This window comes from Aythya marila (genome assembly GCF_965140915.1).
Source record: "Aythya marila genome assembly, chromosome: 3".
Lineage (NCBI taxonomy): Eukaryota > Metazoa > Chordata > Aves > Anseriformes > Anatidae > Aythya > Aythya marila.
The window spans coordinates 55287021-55307182 of NC_139044.1; the positions used below are offsets into that span (position 1 = coordinate 55287021).

At 38.5% G+C, this 20162-nt stretch overlaps 1 protein-coding gene across 2 annotated transcripts in view; it reads left to right on the forward strand.

Moving 5' to 3' along the window:
- SNX9 (sorting nexin 9) overlaps nucleotides 1–19023 on the forward strand; it is a 58517-nt gene extending 39494 nt beyond the window's left edge. For both annotated transcript variants that reach the window (XM_082757529.1, XM_082757530.1), the window contains exons 12-18: nucleotides 3332–3435; nucleotides 6106–6183; nucleotides 11324–11400; nucleotides 12430–12519; nucleotides 13893–14007; nucleotides 15422–15513; nucleotides 16986–19023. In XM_082757529.1, the coding sequence (XP_082613655.1) occupies nucleotides 3332–3435; nucleotides 6106–6183; nucleotides 11324–11400; nucleotides 12430–12519; nucleotides 13893–14007; nucleotides 15422–15513; nucleotides 16986–17033 (604 nt within the window). In that variant the 3' untranslated portion in view covers nucleotides 17034–19023. The remainder of the gene's footprint in view (nucleotides 1–3331; nucleotides 3436–6105; nucleotides 6184–11323; nucleotides 11401–12429; nucleotides 12520–13892; nucleotides 14008–15421; nucleotides 15514–16985) is intronic.
- The last annotated feature ends 1139 nt before the right edge of the window (nucleotides 19024–20162 follow it).

Genomic DNA, 20162 nt, shown 5'->3' on the forward strand with positions numbered 1-20162 from the left:
TACTTGAGTAGAATACACGCACAGTATCATTCTAATGGCTAGAATGTAGAGAAAGCAATTACAAATGAAAAAATATTTAAATGATCAAACCTCATTTTAAATGGGTTACTACAATTTTGGGTATTGTCCTGAAAGTGTAAATGGATATATATTTCTCGTGTGTGTGTGTGTAGCATACGTGCACTGTGTGTAGTTCTCTGCGGTAGACCTTGGGTTCCACTCTCTATGGAAGACTGGATTTACTCTGCAACCTTTATTTCACTCCTTCAGGCTTAATCGTTTTTCTTAGAAGATATATGTAGTATGCGTGACACGCTTCCCTTGCTGTTGTGGAACACAAACACTTGGAAAATGTTTTGGGTCTGAAATAGTGGATAAACTAGTGGGGCAGAATGAGAAGTGTTTATAGCAGCAAAACAGTGGCATGCCTTCAAATGGAAATAGCCCAGCATATGGACTTTATCCAAGTGGTGCAGTGCCTTTTAAGGTACGTGTAGTAGCTGTGCTGTGGCAGTTGTGTACTCATAAAAAGGACGGATGTTTGTAGGTCACTTCCACTTTATTTCAAACTTTTCTGCTTTTCTCAAGTGATGTGCTTTAATTATCCCTGTGGTATGAAAGCTGAGGAGGTGAACTGGAGGGAGGAGTTTGTGCAGAAGGGTGCTTCTAGTATATACCTATAGGCATACAAGTTAAGTCCTTGTAAAACTTAATTCAGTGTGCCAGCTTTTTCTGTTGTTCATACACTGGGCTTGGGTGCCTGACACTGAATTGCACCTTAGGTATCTGAACATAAATGGCTTGAATTCCTCATGATATACCCGAGGAAGAACACTGATCTGAACACTGGGAAGAAGCCCATCGCTTCTGTGATGCTGGCTGAGGCTGCCAGTAAGACAGGCTTCATGTAGTGGCATCACTTCACTGCTTCTAGGCCTGACCCCATCAGTCTTGTTACTGTGTATGTGGGAAACCCTCACTGCAAAACGGGGACTCCACCAGAGCCTGCTGGCACGTGAGCTGTGCTGGGGAACATGACCAGTCTCTGTGCTGATAAACAGTCCCTGGGTGCTGAGGGCAGGCGAGCTGCCTATGGGGAATGCTTGCCAGAGGGTTCTGGCTCCTGGGTGGGGCAGGCAGCCCGGGGTGGTGCTGGGGGCCTGCCTGCCTGCTTTGCTGGGGGGCCGTGGCACCACAGACACACACACCACCTTCCAGAGCCTGGGAACCTCTCAGGGTGCTATTGGAAAACGCACGTAGGAACATACATTAGTACAGGTATTGTCATTTGGCTAGTCTGCTCTGTCACTGATCCTATGCTGTTAACAGTAACAAAGAGGTGGTTGTACACCTTAATCAACATTTTTTTAGTTAGGAAGGAATAGTTAAAGGAGAGCCTCCAAGTTTAAAGGGTAAGGAGGTCCTGATTCATGTAATGAAAGAAACCTGAAAAGTGTACCTAAATGTATTTGGCTTAAAAGATAACTTCATGGTTTCCTTTACTTCAAAGAAAAGAATATTGTGACTGTAATATGCCAATGTTTCCCAAAATCAGCCCCAAAATAGGACTGCTTCTGTAATCACGTAAAGTGATGGCATCTTCTGGAAAAACAAGAACGAAAATAATACAGTGAGAACAGCTTGCTGAATCTTTGAAACTAGTCAGCTTTATAGCGTTGTTGGTATAACATTAAGTATTTTGGAGTAAGCTCTTTCCATCTTGATTTTTTTCTTTTTTCTTTTTTTTTTAGTTCAGGCTCCCTCATTTAATAGTTTTTCTAAACTTGTGGTGTTATGCATGAAAAGAGAAAAGCAGCTCATGCATGAGCTTCAGCAGACAGTTTCATAATAATCTTAAACTCTTTGGCCATTTCTTTTTTTCTGTCACATTACCTTTCTATTTTCTGTACAGGGGTTTTTGTTGCTGTTGTGTCAGTCTGGGAAAAGGAAGATGCAGTGATCTGTCTACTTAGTTTCGGAGAAGATCACTTAGAGCATCTCACTAATTCTAATCAAAGTAGATACAGTAGTGATAGTAGAGAAGACTGCATATAAATCTTGATGCTGCATTGAGGGCCTTGCTGGAGGTCAGTCAGGTGTCGTTTCTTTCTGTGAAACTGCACAATTTCACTTTGTTCACCTGGGTCATTCCATAGTCTATTTGGGTGTGCAGCTGTGGTGTATTTTTGTGTCTTTCCTCCAATGGTTTGTTCTCTTCCCAAAGAGGATAACTTTGAATAAAAGACAAAATAATATTTTTATAGTCTCAAAAGCCATAACTTCTGTAACTGGGCAAGCCAACTTGATAACAGTTCCTAGGTGAGAATTCTTCAGTGTTGAATAGTTCTTGAACGAGAAGATGCTATTTACTGAAACAACTTTGGCAGTCCTTTGATCATGATACCATTAAAAGAATGATTTGCTACTGGGGAGACTAGGGTAAGACAAGGACTTCTTGGAAATCCCAGGTTGTTTCTGTGCAGGTAACTCATCAGGCAGAGTCACCAGCTGAGGGCAGGAGGTGCAGGTGGGGCTGTGGGAGTTTGGGCTGGAGCTGCTGGGACTCCGACTCTGGGGATTTGCTTAGGGTTGCCTTGTTGAGAGAGCAAGAGGCCAAAGAGCTGTCTTGTACAGGCTTTGGTTGAGAGCACTTGTAAGATCTGATATAGTTTGAATAATTCACATTGAAAATTACAAAACGTGTCTAGTTTTCTTTTGTAAAGTTCATGAAGTATTGCTGTATATTCAGTGCTACATTAAGTGGAAAAGTTTTGGTAGCTGTATGAAAACAGAGGGGTAGAAAGACACATGCAAATAAAGAATTCTCTTTTGAGCATAACCAATCTTTTCCTCTCTAACTCAACTGAAGACAGCAGTATTGTGAGTAGAATATGTATGCTTAAGTTTATATTTCCCCAACTATTGTGACTTGTATTCCTGTCAATGTGGGGTGCTTCTGCTTGTGTTTAGGGATGCATTCCCTTCGAATCGGATTTTGCTGCTCTGTTCTTTGATCCCAATGTGGTGGATGTTTAACTACTAGTGTTGTTTGTTTGCTTGCTTTGTTTCATCTCCAAGGTAAGAATCAATAGTAAGAATGACAGTCCAGTTCTACACGTTTAACAGAGGGGGAGAAAAATAGAATGAAAAATGCCTGGAAGTGAAGATGGAAATTCTGTCCTCAGTGAAATGACAGTGATTTCATGGAATGTATTTCTTTGATTTTTAAAGCAGAGTTGACACTCCTAAATATCTCAGTGTTGTGTTTAAAGTTAGAGTAACACATCTGTTTAAACTGCTTTCTGTTTTTCCCTTTTTCCAAATACTATAGAGAACAGAAATGTGATGCAGTGGGTAGATTCACCAAAGCAATGGATGATGGAGTTAAAGAGCTGCTGACAGTGGGACAAGAGCACTGGAAGAGGTGTACAGGGCGTAAGTATTCCTTCTGAACTCAGCGGTGTTTTCAGTCTTGTTTTTCTGATGTGGGTTTTTTTTATATATGGAACTTGAAACACAGCTTAAAACTACAGGAAATCCTAAATTATTATGAGAATCATATGTCTTTCTTGCTGCTTTCAGTGTCTGAAAGTGTAAGTTGTGTTTTGGTTTGTCTTTTTTCCCATAATAGAAATATCTGGTCCCTGCCCATAGTTTTAAAAACAGTATAAGTTAAATAATTCGAATCATCCATGTAAAATCCTTGCTGTACCTGTTCTATTATGTCATTCATCTGCATTCTAGTGACATGGGCAAAGTAGATCGGTCTCTTTGATCAAGTCATAAAAGGTTACACTTTATTAACACCTTATTCTTGCATGCCAGGAGGAGTAATCTAAAGATGAAAAGAGTTTAAAAAGCAGAAAAAAAAGGAAAAACAAAAAAATCAAGAAACTTGATTATAACTTATCCTTCAGCCCAATTCTTTTTCTTTTTTTTTTTCTCTCTCCTATCTTGTCTCTTCCTTTCTGCAGATATTTAGGGTTGCAGAACTTCACACCAAGTCCCTATGACTCTGCCTGGGCTCTAATTTCCTAGTCCACAGCAGTATTCAGTGTTTGTGGCCACCACAAGGCAGCTATTGAAAGGAAGCAGGTACTACAGCTGAGGATCATAATAAACACTTCATGGCAGGCTGTAGTGTCTGGCTACCAAAGACCCATCACATAAATCTCCTCAATGTTTCCCCCCACCCCTTTTTGTTTTGTTGCTTCTCCTTTTCAATTCTCACGGTAAAAAATAAATAAATATATATATATATATATATATCCCCAGCCTAGGAGTAAGTACATCTCCTGAGCTCTCTCTTTGCCACTACCTGATCTTACATTGCAGTTGAATATCTGGGGCTGACCAGAAGGAACGGGAAGTGTAGGAGCTCAGTTTCTTCTAGCAGTGATAACGTTAGCACTTGCAGGATACAGTTTTAAATTATTTACACTCTCCACTTGATTAAGAGTGTAAATAATGTAAATAATAATGTCTTCTACACATCACTGACCTTCCTGGTTCTAAGGTCAAAAATAGGCTAAGCCTTAAATCTCTTATCTCACAGGACGCACAGCTCTAACACTGTACAGCTCTCACTTCATGAGGGAATCACTGAGGGGAAAGCAAAGGGCAGGGGAAGGAAGAGGGTCTCAGAAAAGACTAGAAGAATAGTGTTGCTTTGCAGTCATGGTAGAAATGACCAAAACACCATAGTTAAGGGATGGCTGTGACTTGTGCTTACAGTGGGAATTCAGTATTTTGTTCACTGCTAAAATCTCCTTAAACATAAGGCAGTACTGCTTTCTGTATGGAATGATTCTTCCAATAGCCACAGCTAATAATTAGCTTGCCTAAATACAGTAAGTCAAAAGTGATAGTGTTGGCAGTTTTAATTTTTAATATATTCATACGGAACAGAAAAAGGAAGACTTGCAAATCTGGACTTGCAAAACTGAAGAATTTCAGTAGTCTCTTAAAAATTTAATTTCCATGTCAGCTCTAGTCACAACTCCTAGTCAGAATTATTTTTGGCACTTCTTGAGCAATACTTATGTGCATTCCATTCGATAATATTTAAATTGACTGACAATGGGAACTTCTAAAATGCAAGTGAGGAAAAAACAGGATGTTTCTTCACTGAGGTTATGGCTGCAGATTCAGTAATGAGTTAATGGCTGATAACAGAGCTTTAGGAGTCTGAATGGTACTTGTTCCATAAGGAAATATCAGTTTTCATAATTCTAGCTTCTGGGAAAGAATTTGATACAAGATGATCAATAAAATCACACTTTTTTTTTTTTTTTTTTTTTTATGTTAGGGTCCCCCTGAAAACCTGATTATGAGATTCTGGAGCAACTGAAAAATGCTATTTACCCAGACAGCATATCCTGTGAACACAGATGTCTGACAATAAAAAATAAATTATTTTTTTTCTACTGACATAGGTAGTTTATAAAAAATAAAATAAAATAAAAACAACGACAACAAACAAGCTGTTTTAACTCTTCAGATTGTTTTTTTAGGCCTCTTAGGTGGTGGTAGTCAAAATGTTAATAATGAACACATACTCATAAATCAGTTTATTGACTTCATTGTGAGGAAGCAAATTATGCGTGCATTTTTAAAATTCACTTTATAAATCAATTTTATAATTCAGATCCCTGCATCAACTTTTATTCCGTGATAATCTTGGTTTCTATCAAATCCATGATTTGAGGAGAGTTTAGGTATTATGGGTCTGTATGATAATCCCCTCTTTAAAATAGTTAGATTTCTGCTTCATGTCACTGTTGCCCTTTTTTTATAGGGGGTGGGGGAGAAGAAATTCTCACTGCCTAAACTGGAAGGCTGAGCTGGGAGTGCAGTGAGATTTTTATAGCGTTCACACACTGTTCCTCAACTATTTGTGCCTTTTGAGAATCCAATAGCTTTATCCAGTTTTGGAACTTGTGTAGCGGGGAAGGGGGGTGAGAATGCAACTGTAAACACTTCACTAGCACAAATGTACTAACTGTTTTTGACATCAGCTTCTATTAAGTTTTGGAAATGCTACAGACTTAATCTTGTGTGTTTTGCTTCTGTTTCCCTCTTTTCCCATCCCTTTATCCCTTTCAGCACTACCCAAGGAATACCAGAAGATTGGAAAAGCACTGCAGAGCCTGGCGGTGGTCTTCAGCACTAGCGGATACCAAGGTAATTCTTACAGCTTCATTTGTACTTTACTTTGCAAAAGATATTTAAATTACGTCATGCAACATTTTTTGGCAAAGGTCTTAATGCTTTCCTCTTTGAATTTAGATGTCAGTCGTGTTTCTGGAAAAATACCAAAACCATGTATATTACAGGGTTTCTTATATTCTAGTCTGTGGTCTTGTTTTGTTTTCTCTCGTTCTGTAATCATGTGGTGGGTTATTAGTGGTGGAGTTTAGTTAGATCTTACTAACGTGTAATCTGCTCACTGACCCGACTGACAAAACATGCTGTAGTATTTTTGTGACCTATATTTCTGTCATATCAAACAAAAAAGGAGAAAATGCAGCCTTGAAAATAGCTGCCACAGAACTACTTGGTTACACAGCAATTCCACACAAGGATGGAAAACTTTTGTATGCCATTATCTGAAGTGAAGGGTTGACTACTGTAGCCTTTTCTTGTCTTTCACCCTTCTCTCTTTCTTTGAGAGCCCTGAAACAGAGCTTGTCACATTAGGTATGAAAGCTGCAGGAGAGAAATGGAGGAAATCCGTTGCAGTTTCTTTTTGCAAACTTCTCAAAGTTCTAAAATTTAGTCTTTAAACAAAGTTACAATCCTGCTTTGTTATGCTAAATTCTGCCACAGTTTTCTAGTTATCTGGAAAACACTTTTCGTATCCTAAAGGAAGCGACTTGGGTCTGTTTTCTCTGCGATTCTTAGATCAAATACATTTTTTTTTCCTAGATTTAATAGCAAAATTATTCTAAAATGTAGCATAGAGGCTTACTCTGATCTTCATATCTTAGGACTTTTAGTTAAACAGTACCTGTTTTGACTACCTGTCTATCCCTTGCTCCATACTCTTAAAACTTTTTGCCCCATAATCTATATATTAAAATGCAACTAGTTCTGAAAGTCAGGAGCTCTGCTGCTGGAAATGGTGGAAAGAGACATTGTACTCCTTGTAGTTTGTTCTCATCTTTGTCCTGTACTTGCTGAAAACATTACTTTTGGATGTAAGAACCAAGTAGTAGACTTGCATGCTTATGTATCTATTGTGGGTTTGAAAACTGTAAACTTCAGACAGAGATCTGTGCATTGAACGGACTGTGCAAGAGACATAAACTCCTGGATTTAAACTGATGGATTCAACTTTCCTGATCTCAATATTCAAAGGTGGTACTGGACCTTTTCCTTCAAACAAAGTACTATCTCGGCTGAAGATGGGGTGTGTTTTTTTCTGGGCTGTTGTTGAAGAGGATTGTTTCCTTCAGCCATACTTAAAGGCACTGAGTTCCATTTCCCTTAGTAGCTGAATCTCTTCATCTTCTTCTTTGTAATACTGACTCAGATACCCATCTCCCCTGTGTATATTTACCTTTGAGGATTAAGTTCTCAAAGTTTAAGTGTGTAGGTCATTGAAGATGACAACGATTGATTTGGTTACATGAATGATTTCAGCTACTGGTAGCTGACTTCTAACAATGTATCTGGTATGTCAGGTGGTTCGTTTGCACAGTTTGTGTGGGATGCATCTGTTGTCCTTACCTCTTTCATCAGTGCTGCCTGCCTGCTCTGCAAAGCCTGGTGTGGTGAATGTCTACTGCCTTCTCTCCGAACTTCAGCCTGAAATGTTTAAGATAGCACTAGTCTAGAAGGGCTTGTTAAACTGACTCTGTTACACAATTTTTATTATGCTGCTGAATGAGTCTTATCAATTTGTTCCCACCCACAGTGCATATAAAAAATTTGGCCCCAGTATTTGCAGAGTTAAGGGTTAAGTACATTTAAAACTACTAATGACACATTAAAAGTGTCTCCTTTTATTTCACCATGGGCCTATACACTGTCAAGTCTGTTTTAGGCACAAGTGCTTTTTAAGTGTGGTCCTGGTCCCAAAAGCATATTGGACGGTTCCAGAACATGACTGGAAGTGTCTCGCAGCCTAGCACTACATTGCCTATCTTACTGCATCGTGTGATGCTGTGAGATTAATGCAGCATGGCTTCTCTTCTGTGGTGCCAAATCTAGGCGTCTTCTATACTAAGAAAACCTGAATGGGTATGGAATGTCATTCAACCATAGTGAGATCTCCTAATCCTACATCACCCCTCAAGCATTTTCTTGGGCAGTTGCATGCAAGTTTCACAATCATACCAGTTAGCAACAGGCACATCTTGCCTTCTGTGCTGCTTCTGCAATGAATGATGTCTATCTCAGATGTACTTCTCTGCAAAAAAATCTTGCTACGTGGTGTTCCACCGTACATCAATCGTAATCTTTTTTCTACTCCTGGTTTCTCTTCAAACATGCTTTGGTGGAGAGAGAATGGCAGAAAAAACTCTTGCCAAAAAACCAATCTGCTATCCTAATCAAGCCTTGCAGATTATTAGTTCCCTCGGTATGCTTGGTGTATTCCCAAAAAGGTGATTACCACTGCTATTTATCAACCAGTTAAACTGATAAGAGATGCTCCTCAAAACATCTCCCTAAGACTCTTCATACTTCTACATCTTCCTTCATCTCCCTTGTGTCAGCATGCCAGCTTGTGAAGCAATGAAATTATCAATTTCTCCTTGTGGTTGAGCTAAAATATCTGTAGAATATTATCAGACATTTTAACTGGTCTTTTTACAAGTGTCTTTAACTGATGCTTTGAAGCCCTCTCTGTTTCTCTTGGGGATACAGGTAAGGCACACTGCTCTAGTTTTGCTCTAAATGTCAGTAGCATGTTGGTTAGGGCTTTCTGCTTTTCTGTTGATGAAAGAGCCCCTGACATCCTGGTACAGCCTTGCACTGGGACCCAGCTCAGTCTTCATGGTTCAAGTTAAGCAGCCCATTCGAAGCTTCACATCTTTTACAGTTCTCTAGAAGGTGAGAAAGTTAGAAATGTGACCTTGTCCAAGTAATAAGACTCTTAGCAAAACCCATGCTGACAACATGTACTGGGAGCAATCTGCTGGTGGAATTCAAGTTGCTTTGATGGGTGAGTGTGTGGAGTGTATGCAATCACTTCAAAAAGTGGCATGGTATAGAGAGTGACTGACTGAGCATGGCATGACTCTGAGGATACATATTAAAATGTGAAGGATGCAGCAAGTGACAGGTGAAATCTGGCTCTTTAAGGCTGCCCTGGTGTGACCTGAGAAGTAGACTGTAGAAGACCAGGATGCAGCATGAGGAGCTGCAGATACTCATCTGCCACTTGTGTGCCTGTCTATTGTTGGGATCCATTGTCTGGAACAGCTTTTACATGTACTATCAAGGGTACACTTCTGTAGGAGAGTGAACACCTCTGCTAGTACTAGAAATTCTGAATAAATTCTGTTCCTTCTACAAGCTGACTCTTTGCCCCACTGCCCCACATGAGAGAGATTTGGAGGGTTTAACTAGATTCTTTGCCGCTGCAGTCCCTTGGGTGAATTCTGCACACAAGTGGCGAGTTACTTTTTCTATTCAAATACTCTTCTTCCTTCTTTGTATTCAGGTAGGAGAAGATATTTTCTTTTTACGGCATTACAACATGAATAGCAATGTCTAGACCAGTCTGGTTTCTGAATCAAGCTAAAGCCATGCCATGTTTTTGTCCCCAAAACCTAGCAGTTGCCTAAGCAGCACTTAAGCTAAAGACAAGGTTTCATGGTTACTTCTGTGTAATTCCAAATTAATGAAATTTCTCTACCTGATTGAAATTGATCTGATTTTTATTTTTTTTTTATAGTTTAACAATGAGAAGATAACTTCCAAATTCTGCAGTTTTTAGGTCTCACAATGAGATTTGTTCTTTTTTCTTCTCCAGACAGGCTTAAATAGTAGAAAGCCATTTTCTAGTGATGTTTGTATTGTTGGATTTACTAGTGCTGAGGATCAGTAGCTTTTTCTGTCAAAGCTTTTGGCTTCATAAAAACAGTCTAATGGAAAAAATTGATTGAAAGACCTGAAGCAATATTTAGTCATTACCCTGTTTCCTTTAGGACACGCTAAAAAGAAAGAATCCTGTATAATAGATCTTCAATAGATTATTTTCTTTGTCATAGTAAGATAATCTATTTTAATGTTCAAACCACTCATTAAAGAAATCAATGTTTGGTAATTTTCAGTTAAGTCACTGATTAATGTCTACGGAGTGAAATCAAAATGTTCTTAAGACTATTAACTGTGCCAAATACCAGAAGATGTCTGAAAGAGTAACTTTTTCTTGAGCTAATATTTGGTATCTGCAAATTACACCTTCCCCCTTCTCCACCTCAATTTGCTTTCCGTACTGTTGACCGCATGCTTTGGACAAGCTAACAAGGATGGAAAAAAACTGTGGTGTTTTGGGAAGGTGAAGTGACATGAAAAAACAAGAATGTAAGGCTTGTTTCCGTCTTTGTCCCACGTAGCCATGTCCTGCTAGTAATACAGTGTTATGAGCACTTGTGGTGTTGTCTAGCTTAGGATTTGTGGTGATGTTTGTATTTTTAGATGTAGCTTGTGTGGCCTTTGCTTTATTTCACGTAACAACAAAAGTTAGAAACTCATTTTCAAAAAGATTCTTACAGAGCTTGAGAACGTTATCCAATAGTTCTCTAAAGGCTGAAAAATTCTGCTGGCAATGAAAAAAAATATGTTATTTGAGCCTCCTTTTCCCTCTCTGGCCTTTTAATAATTATGATCCAGGACTGCTGAAGAGCTTAAGGTTATTTTCACTGTTCCATAGGGCATTGTGGAGAATTTATTGCTTATCAGGTATGAAAATCATTTGTTAAAAACCTGAACAGTGGATCTCTTTGGAGCTTTGGTCTATTTTCTGGTGTCACCCTCCTTGTATTCCCTTCCTTCCAATTCTGGTAGGCTTCCTATTCTCCCCTGTGGGGGAATACCTGTGTATTTAAACTACATATAGCTATGAAATGTGGAGCTGAATAGTGCTACTATGGTAGAACATGTTACAAATAGTCCCCTCAGCATTCGTTTTGTACACGGTCTTAAGTTTTCCTCCTTTAATGGTATAAAACCAATATTTTTGCGACCTCTTTATTATTCCCAGTTATAAAATGGTGAGTGGATTTTATTATTACAAAATAAGCTGTTTTAGAAACTTGCCTTGAATCAAGATATGACCTTCTGTAATATGAAAACTGATGTTTATTTCTAGGGGAATCTGATCTCAATGAAGCAATAACAGAAGCAGGAAAGACCTATGAAGAAATCGCCAGTCTCGTAGCAGATCAGGTATAAGCATTAAGAATACATTGACATAGTGTGTACAAACATACCTCCTGTGTGGATAGCTTCTGACTTGTTTGTTTTTCTTTCCTGTTAAAACCTAATAAATGCTGATGCTGCAGACCACTTAAGTGAAATTACTGTTAATACTTTTAAATGCACCCTCATCTTCTCTAGTATGTCTGCCCTGGGGAGAAGTAATGGGAGGGTATTTTTCTTGGATCAGAAAACTCATATTCTGCTTTCTAAAACACAAAATTGTTTGCTTTCTCTTTAAATGTCCTTGTTTCCTGATGTCAGTGAACTATCTTCATAACTGATACAACAGAGTGAGATTTAATCAAGGATAGAGTTTCATTTTTTCTCTGCATTGCCCAAATATCTACAGGATCCAGATCTTGCTACTTTTCATTGTCTTGACTTGCAATTGCCCGCTTCAATAACAATCTGTCTTAAATAAAACTTGATTTTATGTCAGTATTCAAGTTAAGATGAGTGTTTACAGTGTGTTAAGCTTGGTCTGGCTGGGATGTTAACTCCCCTTCTAAGGAGGGGCAGTGAGAGAGCGGCTGTGGTGGAGTTCAGCTGCCTAGCATGGTAAAATCACCACAGTCTCCAAAATGTAGAGCCTTTTAATTTGCATGTTGAGTAAGTTGTTCTTAACCAGCTTTCCAAGTCAGCAACTAAGAAGATGTACCAGTGCATGTACACATCTGTATGTGCAAGGACATTATTGCTTGAAATTGCCATTGCTAGGACTGGTGACTCCAATAAAACGTTGAGGTAAAACACCTCACTTCATAAGCCAGTGTTAAATAAAACAAAGATTGGAGGCATCTGCTCTCTGATGCTCAGTGCCTAACTCCAAAAAGCTTATATCTCAATAACGACCTGTTTAACTATAGAAAAATCTGCAATAAGCAATAGAGATTTTTCTTCCCTCTATTCTTTCCTTCCCTTTTTTGGCATCATCATTTCTGTGTCTGTGTTATTACTGTCACGGACATTTTTACTAATGTGTACTTTGTTTATTAGCCGAAGAAAGACCTGCACTTTCTGATGGAAACAAATCATGAATATAAGGGATTTCTTGGCTGCTTCCCTGACATCATAGGAGCTCATAAGGTATGTGAGGGTGCCTTTCCCGGAAAGGGTTGGGCAGTGGGAAGATCTGCATAGGGAGCAGCAAAAGTGGTGGTATGGATCACTGCATGTGTGTGACAGCCTGGCCCCTGATTCCAGTCACACAGAAAGTTTCTGTGAGACTGGCATGTTCATTATTAAAATATTTGGGGGGTGGGGAGGAGGGGAAGCTAGAACTTGTCTCAAGATTTGAGGATACCTCTACTGTCTGCTATGGTAGAGCACTAGAAGCTTCAGGGTTTTCTCCATGAACGCTTTGCGTGCCTACATGGTGAATAGCAGTAGTAAAAATTTCTAGTATTTAGGAATCTTACGTGGTTATTGATACCAAAGCATAGTGGTATTGTAGGAAAGTGTGTACACTTGCACAGTTTGCTTACTAATACGTGATAATCATGGACTGCCTAGAAGTGTCTTAATATTTAAAAATATATATATATACTTTGTTCCCTGTACTATGAAAGTCATCAAATAATAAAACAATAAAATTGGCTATTGTGTCTAGTTTTGAATATTCTGATTTTCTATTTTTATCCTAGAGTTGTCCTCATGTTCATGTGCTCACTGTATTATGTTTCAGGAAACTACAAATACTTGAAGTATTAAACACGTACACACAAATGTTTTTTCTACTACTGGAAATATTAAATGTATAAAACAACACATTTTTGCAAGACCAAAAACAAAAGCATATCAAATCTATGTGCATTCTTTCTTCAGGACTTTAATGGTCCCCAATGGCACTGAAAACCTTTTGAGGAAAGTAGTATAAATAAAATGCAGAAAAAATGTGCTGAAAACCTGAATCACAAACCTTCTCCTAAGAGATATGTAAACAGATATTTTTGAATATTATTTGGCATGAAGAGGAAAGTGCAATATAAATATATTGTGAAGGGGAAGGCATTTCTTTTTACCCTTCTTCCTTGTGACATAAGGATTTTCCTGAATCACATTTATATATTGCAATGAATTGTAGTCTCTTGGAAAGCAGTGCATCTTTTAGAGGTGTTTGATAGTTTGAAGCTTTTGGCATATCCTCTGTCAGTCAGCTGAATTTTGCAACCTGCTCCTTTTTTCTGTGTATATATCCTTGTGTATTACTGCCTTTATCGATCTTTATTTCTTGGTGACTGTGTTAATGCCTGCGTTTTAAGTCACTTCTTGCAAGTTGTTAAGACTCCTGAAAGCAATACAGTAAAATAACAAAACTTGGGTGGACATATGGGAAGGCTGAATCAGTCATTGCATGCATACAGTGTGTAACCTCAAAATGTTGGCCAGTGACATTTTTGTGACTATAGAGACATTTCTGTTAACTACTCTTTTAATCTTCCTGCATTTGCTTTCTACAGGGAGCAATAGAAAGAGTGAAGGAAAGTGACAAATTAGTTGCAACCAGTAAAATAACACCACAAGACAAACAGAATATGGTGAAACGTGTGAGCACCATGGCTTATGCACTACAAGGTAAAACAAATTTGGGGGGTAAACAGCAATATTGTAGACCTGAAGGGCATCTCTTAAGTAATGAACTTTGACAGAGAATCTTTGTTCTACCAGGAAAGATAATAATAGCTAGGTATTATTTTTTATTACGTTTGTTTTCCTAAAATTGCAGTTATTTTACTGTCCTGTCCCCCCTCCTTAAAAAAGTTGCTGTTCCAAAACATGCATCTTCTGCACTAGTAAAGTGACGTTTGAAATAAAAACGCCCTGGGCTACTAGTTTTTCATTTTGAAATGTCAGTGAGTCTCAAAGAAAAAGCACAGGCCCTGATGCAGGAAGCACTTCAGCACATGCGTAAGTGTTTTTCTGACTCATGGTTTAATCAGACGTGATCCAGCTGAGATTAATATTCTTGTGGATAAGATTTCATTTCCTGGATGTTCTTTGAACTTTTCCTCTTCAGGTTAGAGATGTTGTAAGTGAGATTCAATAGTCTGCAACTGGAAAAACGGGGAGTGAGGAGTCAGGGTGCAGTCCTGCAGGATACCAGGCCCATAACTACATCCTGGGTCTTCAGTGGGATTACTCATTGCTAAGGGAGTTCTGTCTTCTTTAGCTGACTTAAAGCTAAGTTTTTCGTATTTTTACAGGATAGAGTCAGAGCAGAACACAAAGCCAAATAAAGAAAAAATAACAAAAATATTCCCCTTTTCCTTCCTTTTCTTCCCGGGCAATGCAAAAGGACTTCACTTAAATGGTAATCACGAGAAAAGACTTCCAGGATTGTTGCAGTCTCAAATATTTCTTCTCTCTCTATTGATATCTCAAAATATATTCAATTTTTTTTTATTTCGACCATAAGCTGTGATCTGACAAGAGATGCAGAAAGTAGTGAAAAGAGTTACAGATCCAGTAATGCAGTTTCTCAGGTTCATACTGAAACAGTAGCACTCAAAAATGGGTCAAACACCACTGGCTGTCCCCTCTTTTTTTTTTTTTTTTTTTTTTTTTTTTTTTTTTTTTTGAACATTTATAGCTCTGCCTTATAACAGCTACAGCCTTGGAAATCTGAGGGCTGCAGCTACCAAATGCTGATTGAAAAACTTCAGAACAGAACAGTTACGTTCAGTAGGACAAAATCGTGCTTGTTTTCTTTACCAAATCTTTGTTTGCCAGATTATTGTAACAAGAACCTGGCTTTATCCAGGAAGTCCCTGAATTTTAGCATGAGTAATTGACACCCTACCAATTTTATGAACAGTTCTATCATAACTTGAGTATTGCAGGCAAAACAGATTGGAAGCACGAGAACAGTAAATACACTGCCAGGGCTGGACACTGGGCTTGTTGCACACTAACCAAACTGAACTGAGTGAAACTATTCCTAATTATGAACGCTTCTCTTAAATAATTTGCTTTCTGGGTCCAATTACAGCTGAGATGAATCACTTCCACAGTAACCGGATTTATGACTACAACAGTGTCATTCGTCTTTATCTGGAGCAGCAGGCACAGTTTTATGAAACGGTAAGATGTAGTAGTTCAGTGCCATTCTTCTGGCACATACTGTGCTGCTACTTTTATGAGAAATACTCACCGTACTTAATCATCTTTTTGTATGAACCTCTCCCAGAGAGCAGATATTTGAAAAAGAATTGTAAAAGGGGAAGAAAAAAAAAGACCATGTAAAAGAAGAATGAATTGAAAAAATATTTTCTTGTAGATGCTATTCCTATGTGCATGGCTATATGATATGAGATATTAGCTTGGTGTTTCTGGATGTGGGTTTGTTCTTTTTTTTTTTTTCAATTCCAGTACTAAAGTTACAAAGAACTTGTTCTAGTTTTGTGCACACAGATTTTTTCAACACTGAGTTTGGATAATTTGCTGTAAGTAAGATCTGTAGCAATGAATACAGCAATAAACCATTTGGGTGAAACTTCTGTCCCATGGGTTAGAAGGACAAAGGGAAACCTCTGAGATTTAAAGTCTGATGCATGGATGTGTTGGGTGAGGGATCTGAGCGGTTTAGTGACTTACTATGACTCAACTCTGAGCACTAAACCTACAACCTTAGTTCTCATTTAACATTGTTCTTATAGCTGTTATTTGTATTTTATTAAATGAAACTTGAGAACAATTTTTCTAATGTGCTAATTCCAATGTGACAGTGAACAGCTAAATCTGTATAGATCCTTGTTTGGTGCCCATGTTGTATGTGGAAATAGCAGCACGTCTGCTTCCTGTGTCTCAGTATGCAGGAAAAAAGCTACAGAGAATTCGTACACATTTGTAATGACCATTGGTAATAGATCCTTAGCTGGAGGAAGAGCTGCATCAGACTTGGAGCCAGGCCAGAAGCCTAGCTTCACTGCTCTGCTCTACCAGTGTTAGTGCCATGACATGAAGAGGGATGTAGCTTACAAATACGAGAGTTGGAGGAGGAAAAAGGACTACTACTTCAGTTTTCCTCATACGTGAGTGCGCCTGGGATTTTGAACTAGAATATCTGCAGTAAAACAAATAAAATCAGTTATTTTCATTGTGAGAGCAAGTTGAACTGCTGGAGGACTGCTGGCAGCTTGTAAACTTGTATCAAAGACAGGAACACTTTTAAGTCATTACCAACCACATTTATTGATTACATACTTTTGCTGAACAGATGATTGCTTTCCAAGACCAAAGCCATGCATTACCACAAACTAAACAGTGCTTTTGGTGACAGCTCTGACATTTGGTCTTTTCAAGAGAAGGCAACAGCAGGTCAGAATTGGAGTACACTGACTGCACAGCACTCCCTGCTCAGATGCCGTGTTGTATCTGGCAGTGCTAAGAGAGCAGCTGAATGTAGTGTTGTCGATCTTGTACACATTAAGGGTACTGAAAGACTACAATTTTTGGAAGACAAGGGAACAATCTGTTTAATCTCAGCCTGAAATCTTGTTTCTGCATAGGGTGAAGTGACTACATATTAAATATGTTCTGTTTCTTTGTTTCAGATTGCACAGAAGCTGAGGCAGGCACTCAGCCGCTTTCCTGTGATGTAGAGAGTAACGAGTAGCCAACAATGAAGAACAACCCCGAAGTGCTTTTCTGATTTGGGGGCAATGCCAATAAACTTGTTAGCCTTTGCCAGCCAAAAAAAAAAAATAGTTGTGGGGAAAAAATGAATTATTTAAAATGTTTACTTTATCAGCCTCAATCCATGAGATAAGATTCTTTATCTTCAGTGCTCTCCCCTTTGTATCATTATTTAAGTAAAAACAGCTAGAAAATGCTGTCAGTTGTAGGGATCTAAATCATCTAACTGGTATGTTGCCATGGACTTCATGAAGACTTGCATCTATCAGATGTTCTTCCAAAAACCCTTCATCAGTGTCAGAATTGCAGTTTTAAGTGGGGAAGTAGACAAGCCTCAGAAAATGACTTTACTGCTCATTATGTTCAATTTTGCTTTCTAGCAGTTCAGTAGCCAGGAGGAATTATATTTGTATGTTTCTGGTACATGTTCATAATAATCTCCTGAACAAACACTTGTTCTAGATTTTGCTTCCCCTATGCAGCCATGGCAGGGGTCATAATGAGAAGTCCCATTATGACTTCTAGTAAATATCATCCCTAATCCCCTTTCTTCTTTTCCTTATAACTAAACTTTCTTCTTGTGGCACAGCACCTCAGAGCTTATGTCAAGGCTCTTTCTTTCTTGCTATGCACTGTGTAAAACGATAAAGTACAAACATAGAGCCATTCAGGATGGTGTGAAAAACAGTTTTCCATGCCAGCATTTTGACACCCACGCAATGTTATGCCATAAGGCACTGGTGTTCCTCAGTGCTGTACCTCTTAGAGAGTTTTAAGTGTTTCAGTGAAGGGGGCACTGTCACACATAACACAAACTGATAGGAGTCCCCAAATTCCAACAGAGCTCAGGTTTTCACAAAGCAGTATGGTATGCTATTGGCTTGGGTTTACTTTTGTTACCTCCTGATGCAAACTAAAAGGTGACAAAGGTACTGAAGAATGTCAGTTATCACACAGACTCTGTGCTGTGATCATCGTCTCTTATCAAGTGCCCCGCTGTCATCTTTCTTACTACTGAAATATCACTTGAGGCCTGGGCTTTTTTGACCAAAAACCCCAGCCCCAATCCTGTTCAAGATGGGCACCAACTACAGTAATTCATTTAATGTCATAAGCAATCAGAAAAGCCAAAGTGCAATTTTTGCTAAAAATGTGCCTAGAACGTAAACATTTTAGCAAAAAGCTAACTTTAAAGCAAAGGCATTTTCCCACAAGCCATTCTAAGTGACGGGTACAGTCTGCTGGCTGAATAGTTGCCTTACTCTATTTCGCATTGGTGTTATTTTTGTGTGCTAGAAGGAAAATCTAGGTCTGCCTGAATAACCTGAAACCAAAACAAGCAAGACTTAAGCCTAAGTCCAGATGCTTCTCAGTGTCACGGGTCTTGTTCACGTTTTATAAACCTTTGTCTTTTCCCCCTCCCAATTTTAGTTGTTTGCTTCCAAAATTCCATAGCGCAGTGTTGTTTGATACAGCCATTTAAATATGTACAAATTGTAAAGAATGTGTATAAATGTTTTACACCAAATGTAAGATCTGCTTGCATGTAGAAGCAGCTTATATAATAAATTGTTACAATGTGTACAGTAAATTCTGAAATCACTTTTTCAAGCCAGCATTTTTTTTTAGCTTTTGTATATTCACTTTTTGGTAAGGAATTCTCTTTGTAACAGATTCTCAATTTGGGAGGGGGCACGGGGGTAAAAGACTTTTTTACCAATCTTTGAATAGCTCCGTATGCACTACAGTTGAAGGTTCTTTATCTTGAATAGATTGTTTTGGAATTTAAGTGTAAGCTGTGCGTTCCCAGTGCAGGGAAGCTATGATAGTAGCAACTGTGTCAGAGATGCAACATTTTGGCAAAAAAAACAAAAATTGTTTAAGGACTTCTAGTAAAAATGAAGTAAATGATAATAAATATTTATGTATACCCACAAGACTATTTTTTTTTTCTTTTAAATCACCACATTGCTTTTTAACAGGGTGAGGCAGAATGAGCAAAACCTCTTTATAAGCTTTTCATCAGCTTACAGGCACTGGCTAGTGGAAGAATGAGAAGGCATCCATGTGCCTTCCCTAAAGCAGGCACCAGAACATAATGGTGTAATAGTGCTAGTTGGCTGCCAAACAGCAAAAGCTATGCGTGTGTTGTAGGATTTCATTATTCAGGTCAGCCCAGCTCGTGGTTGATGGAGCCCTCCTGACTGCAAATAAGTAGGAGAGCACAGTGCTGCTGTGTATTCCTGGCTTTGTGTCAGCGTGGTGGTGACCCAGAATAGAAATTAGGTTGTCTTCGGTAGTTGTTTTTTTAATTAGACATGAATAGTGGCATAGTTAAGTTGAGTGATTTGGGAGCAACAGAAAATCTTCACTCTGAAGACGCAGTCATAAAACAAAAACAACTTAGAGTAAGACTCGAGCAGTACCCTTCAGTATTTCATTTGTCATAGCTGAATAATTAATCTCTGGAGTAGCAAAAAGCCTTAAAACTGTTTCCTGATTTACGCTTTTCCTGAAAGGTGAGGCATATCCAAACAGTGACACCATCCCAATGACTGTAAAACATGTCAAATGCCGTAGCTGTTTGGTTTAATTTTATAATTGTTTATTCTGTTACAAAGTTTATCATTTAACAACAAAAAATTAGCTGTACAAAAGGAAGTGCTGCATGTATTTCTTGTCTGCAGCAACACCTACCATGTCAGGAGTAGACTGCAGCAGTAGACTGTTGTTACAAAGTATGATGACTTTTTTTGGAAGAGTACTTACTGTCTATTGCAATTAGAATATTCTTTCATGTTATAATGAGGCTTAGCTTTGCATGAACACTGAAACTTGGACATTACTGAGCAATTTGTTTTCAATGATGAAGTTCTTCAGCAAACATTACCTTATCTCACACTTTATACTGTACATTATGATGAAATATTATACATGAATTTTACTGCTACCAAAATTGATTTTTGTACAGGGCAGCATGATGGTTCAGACTAATAGCCTTGTAAAGAAAGGAAGTGCATCTCCTGGGGTGTAATTTGAAATAATACCAGGCAGTCTGGATGGGCCAAAACCACTCCACAGCCTTGTGGTATGCA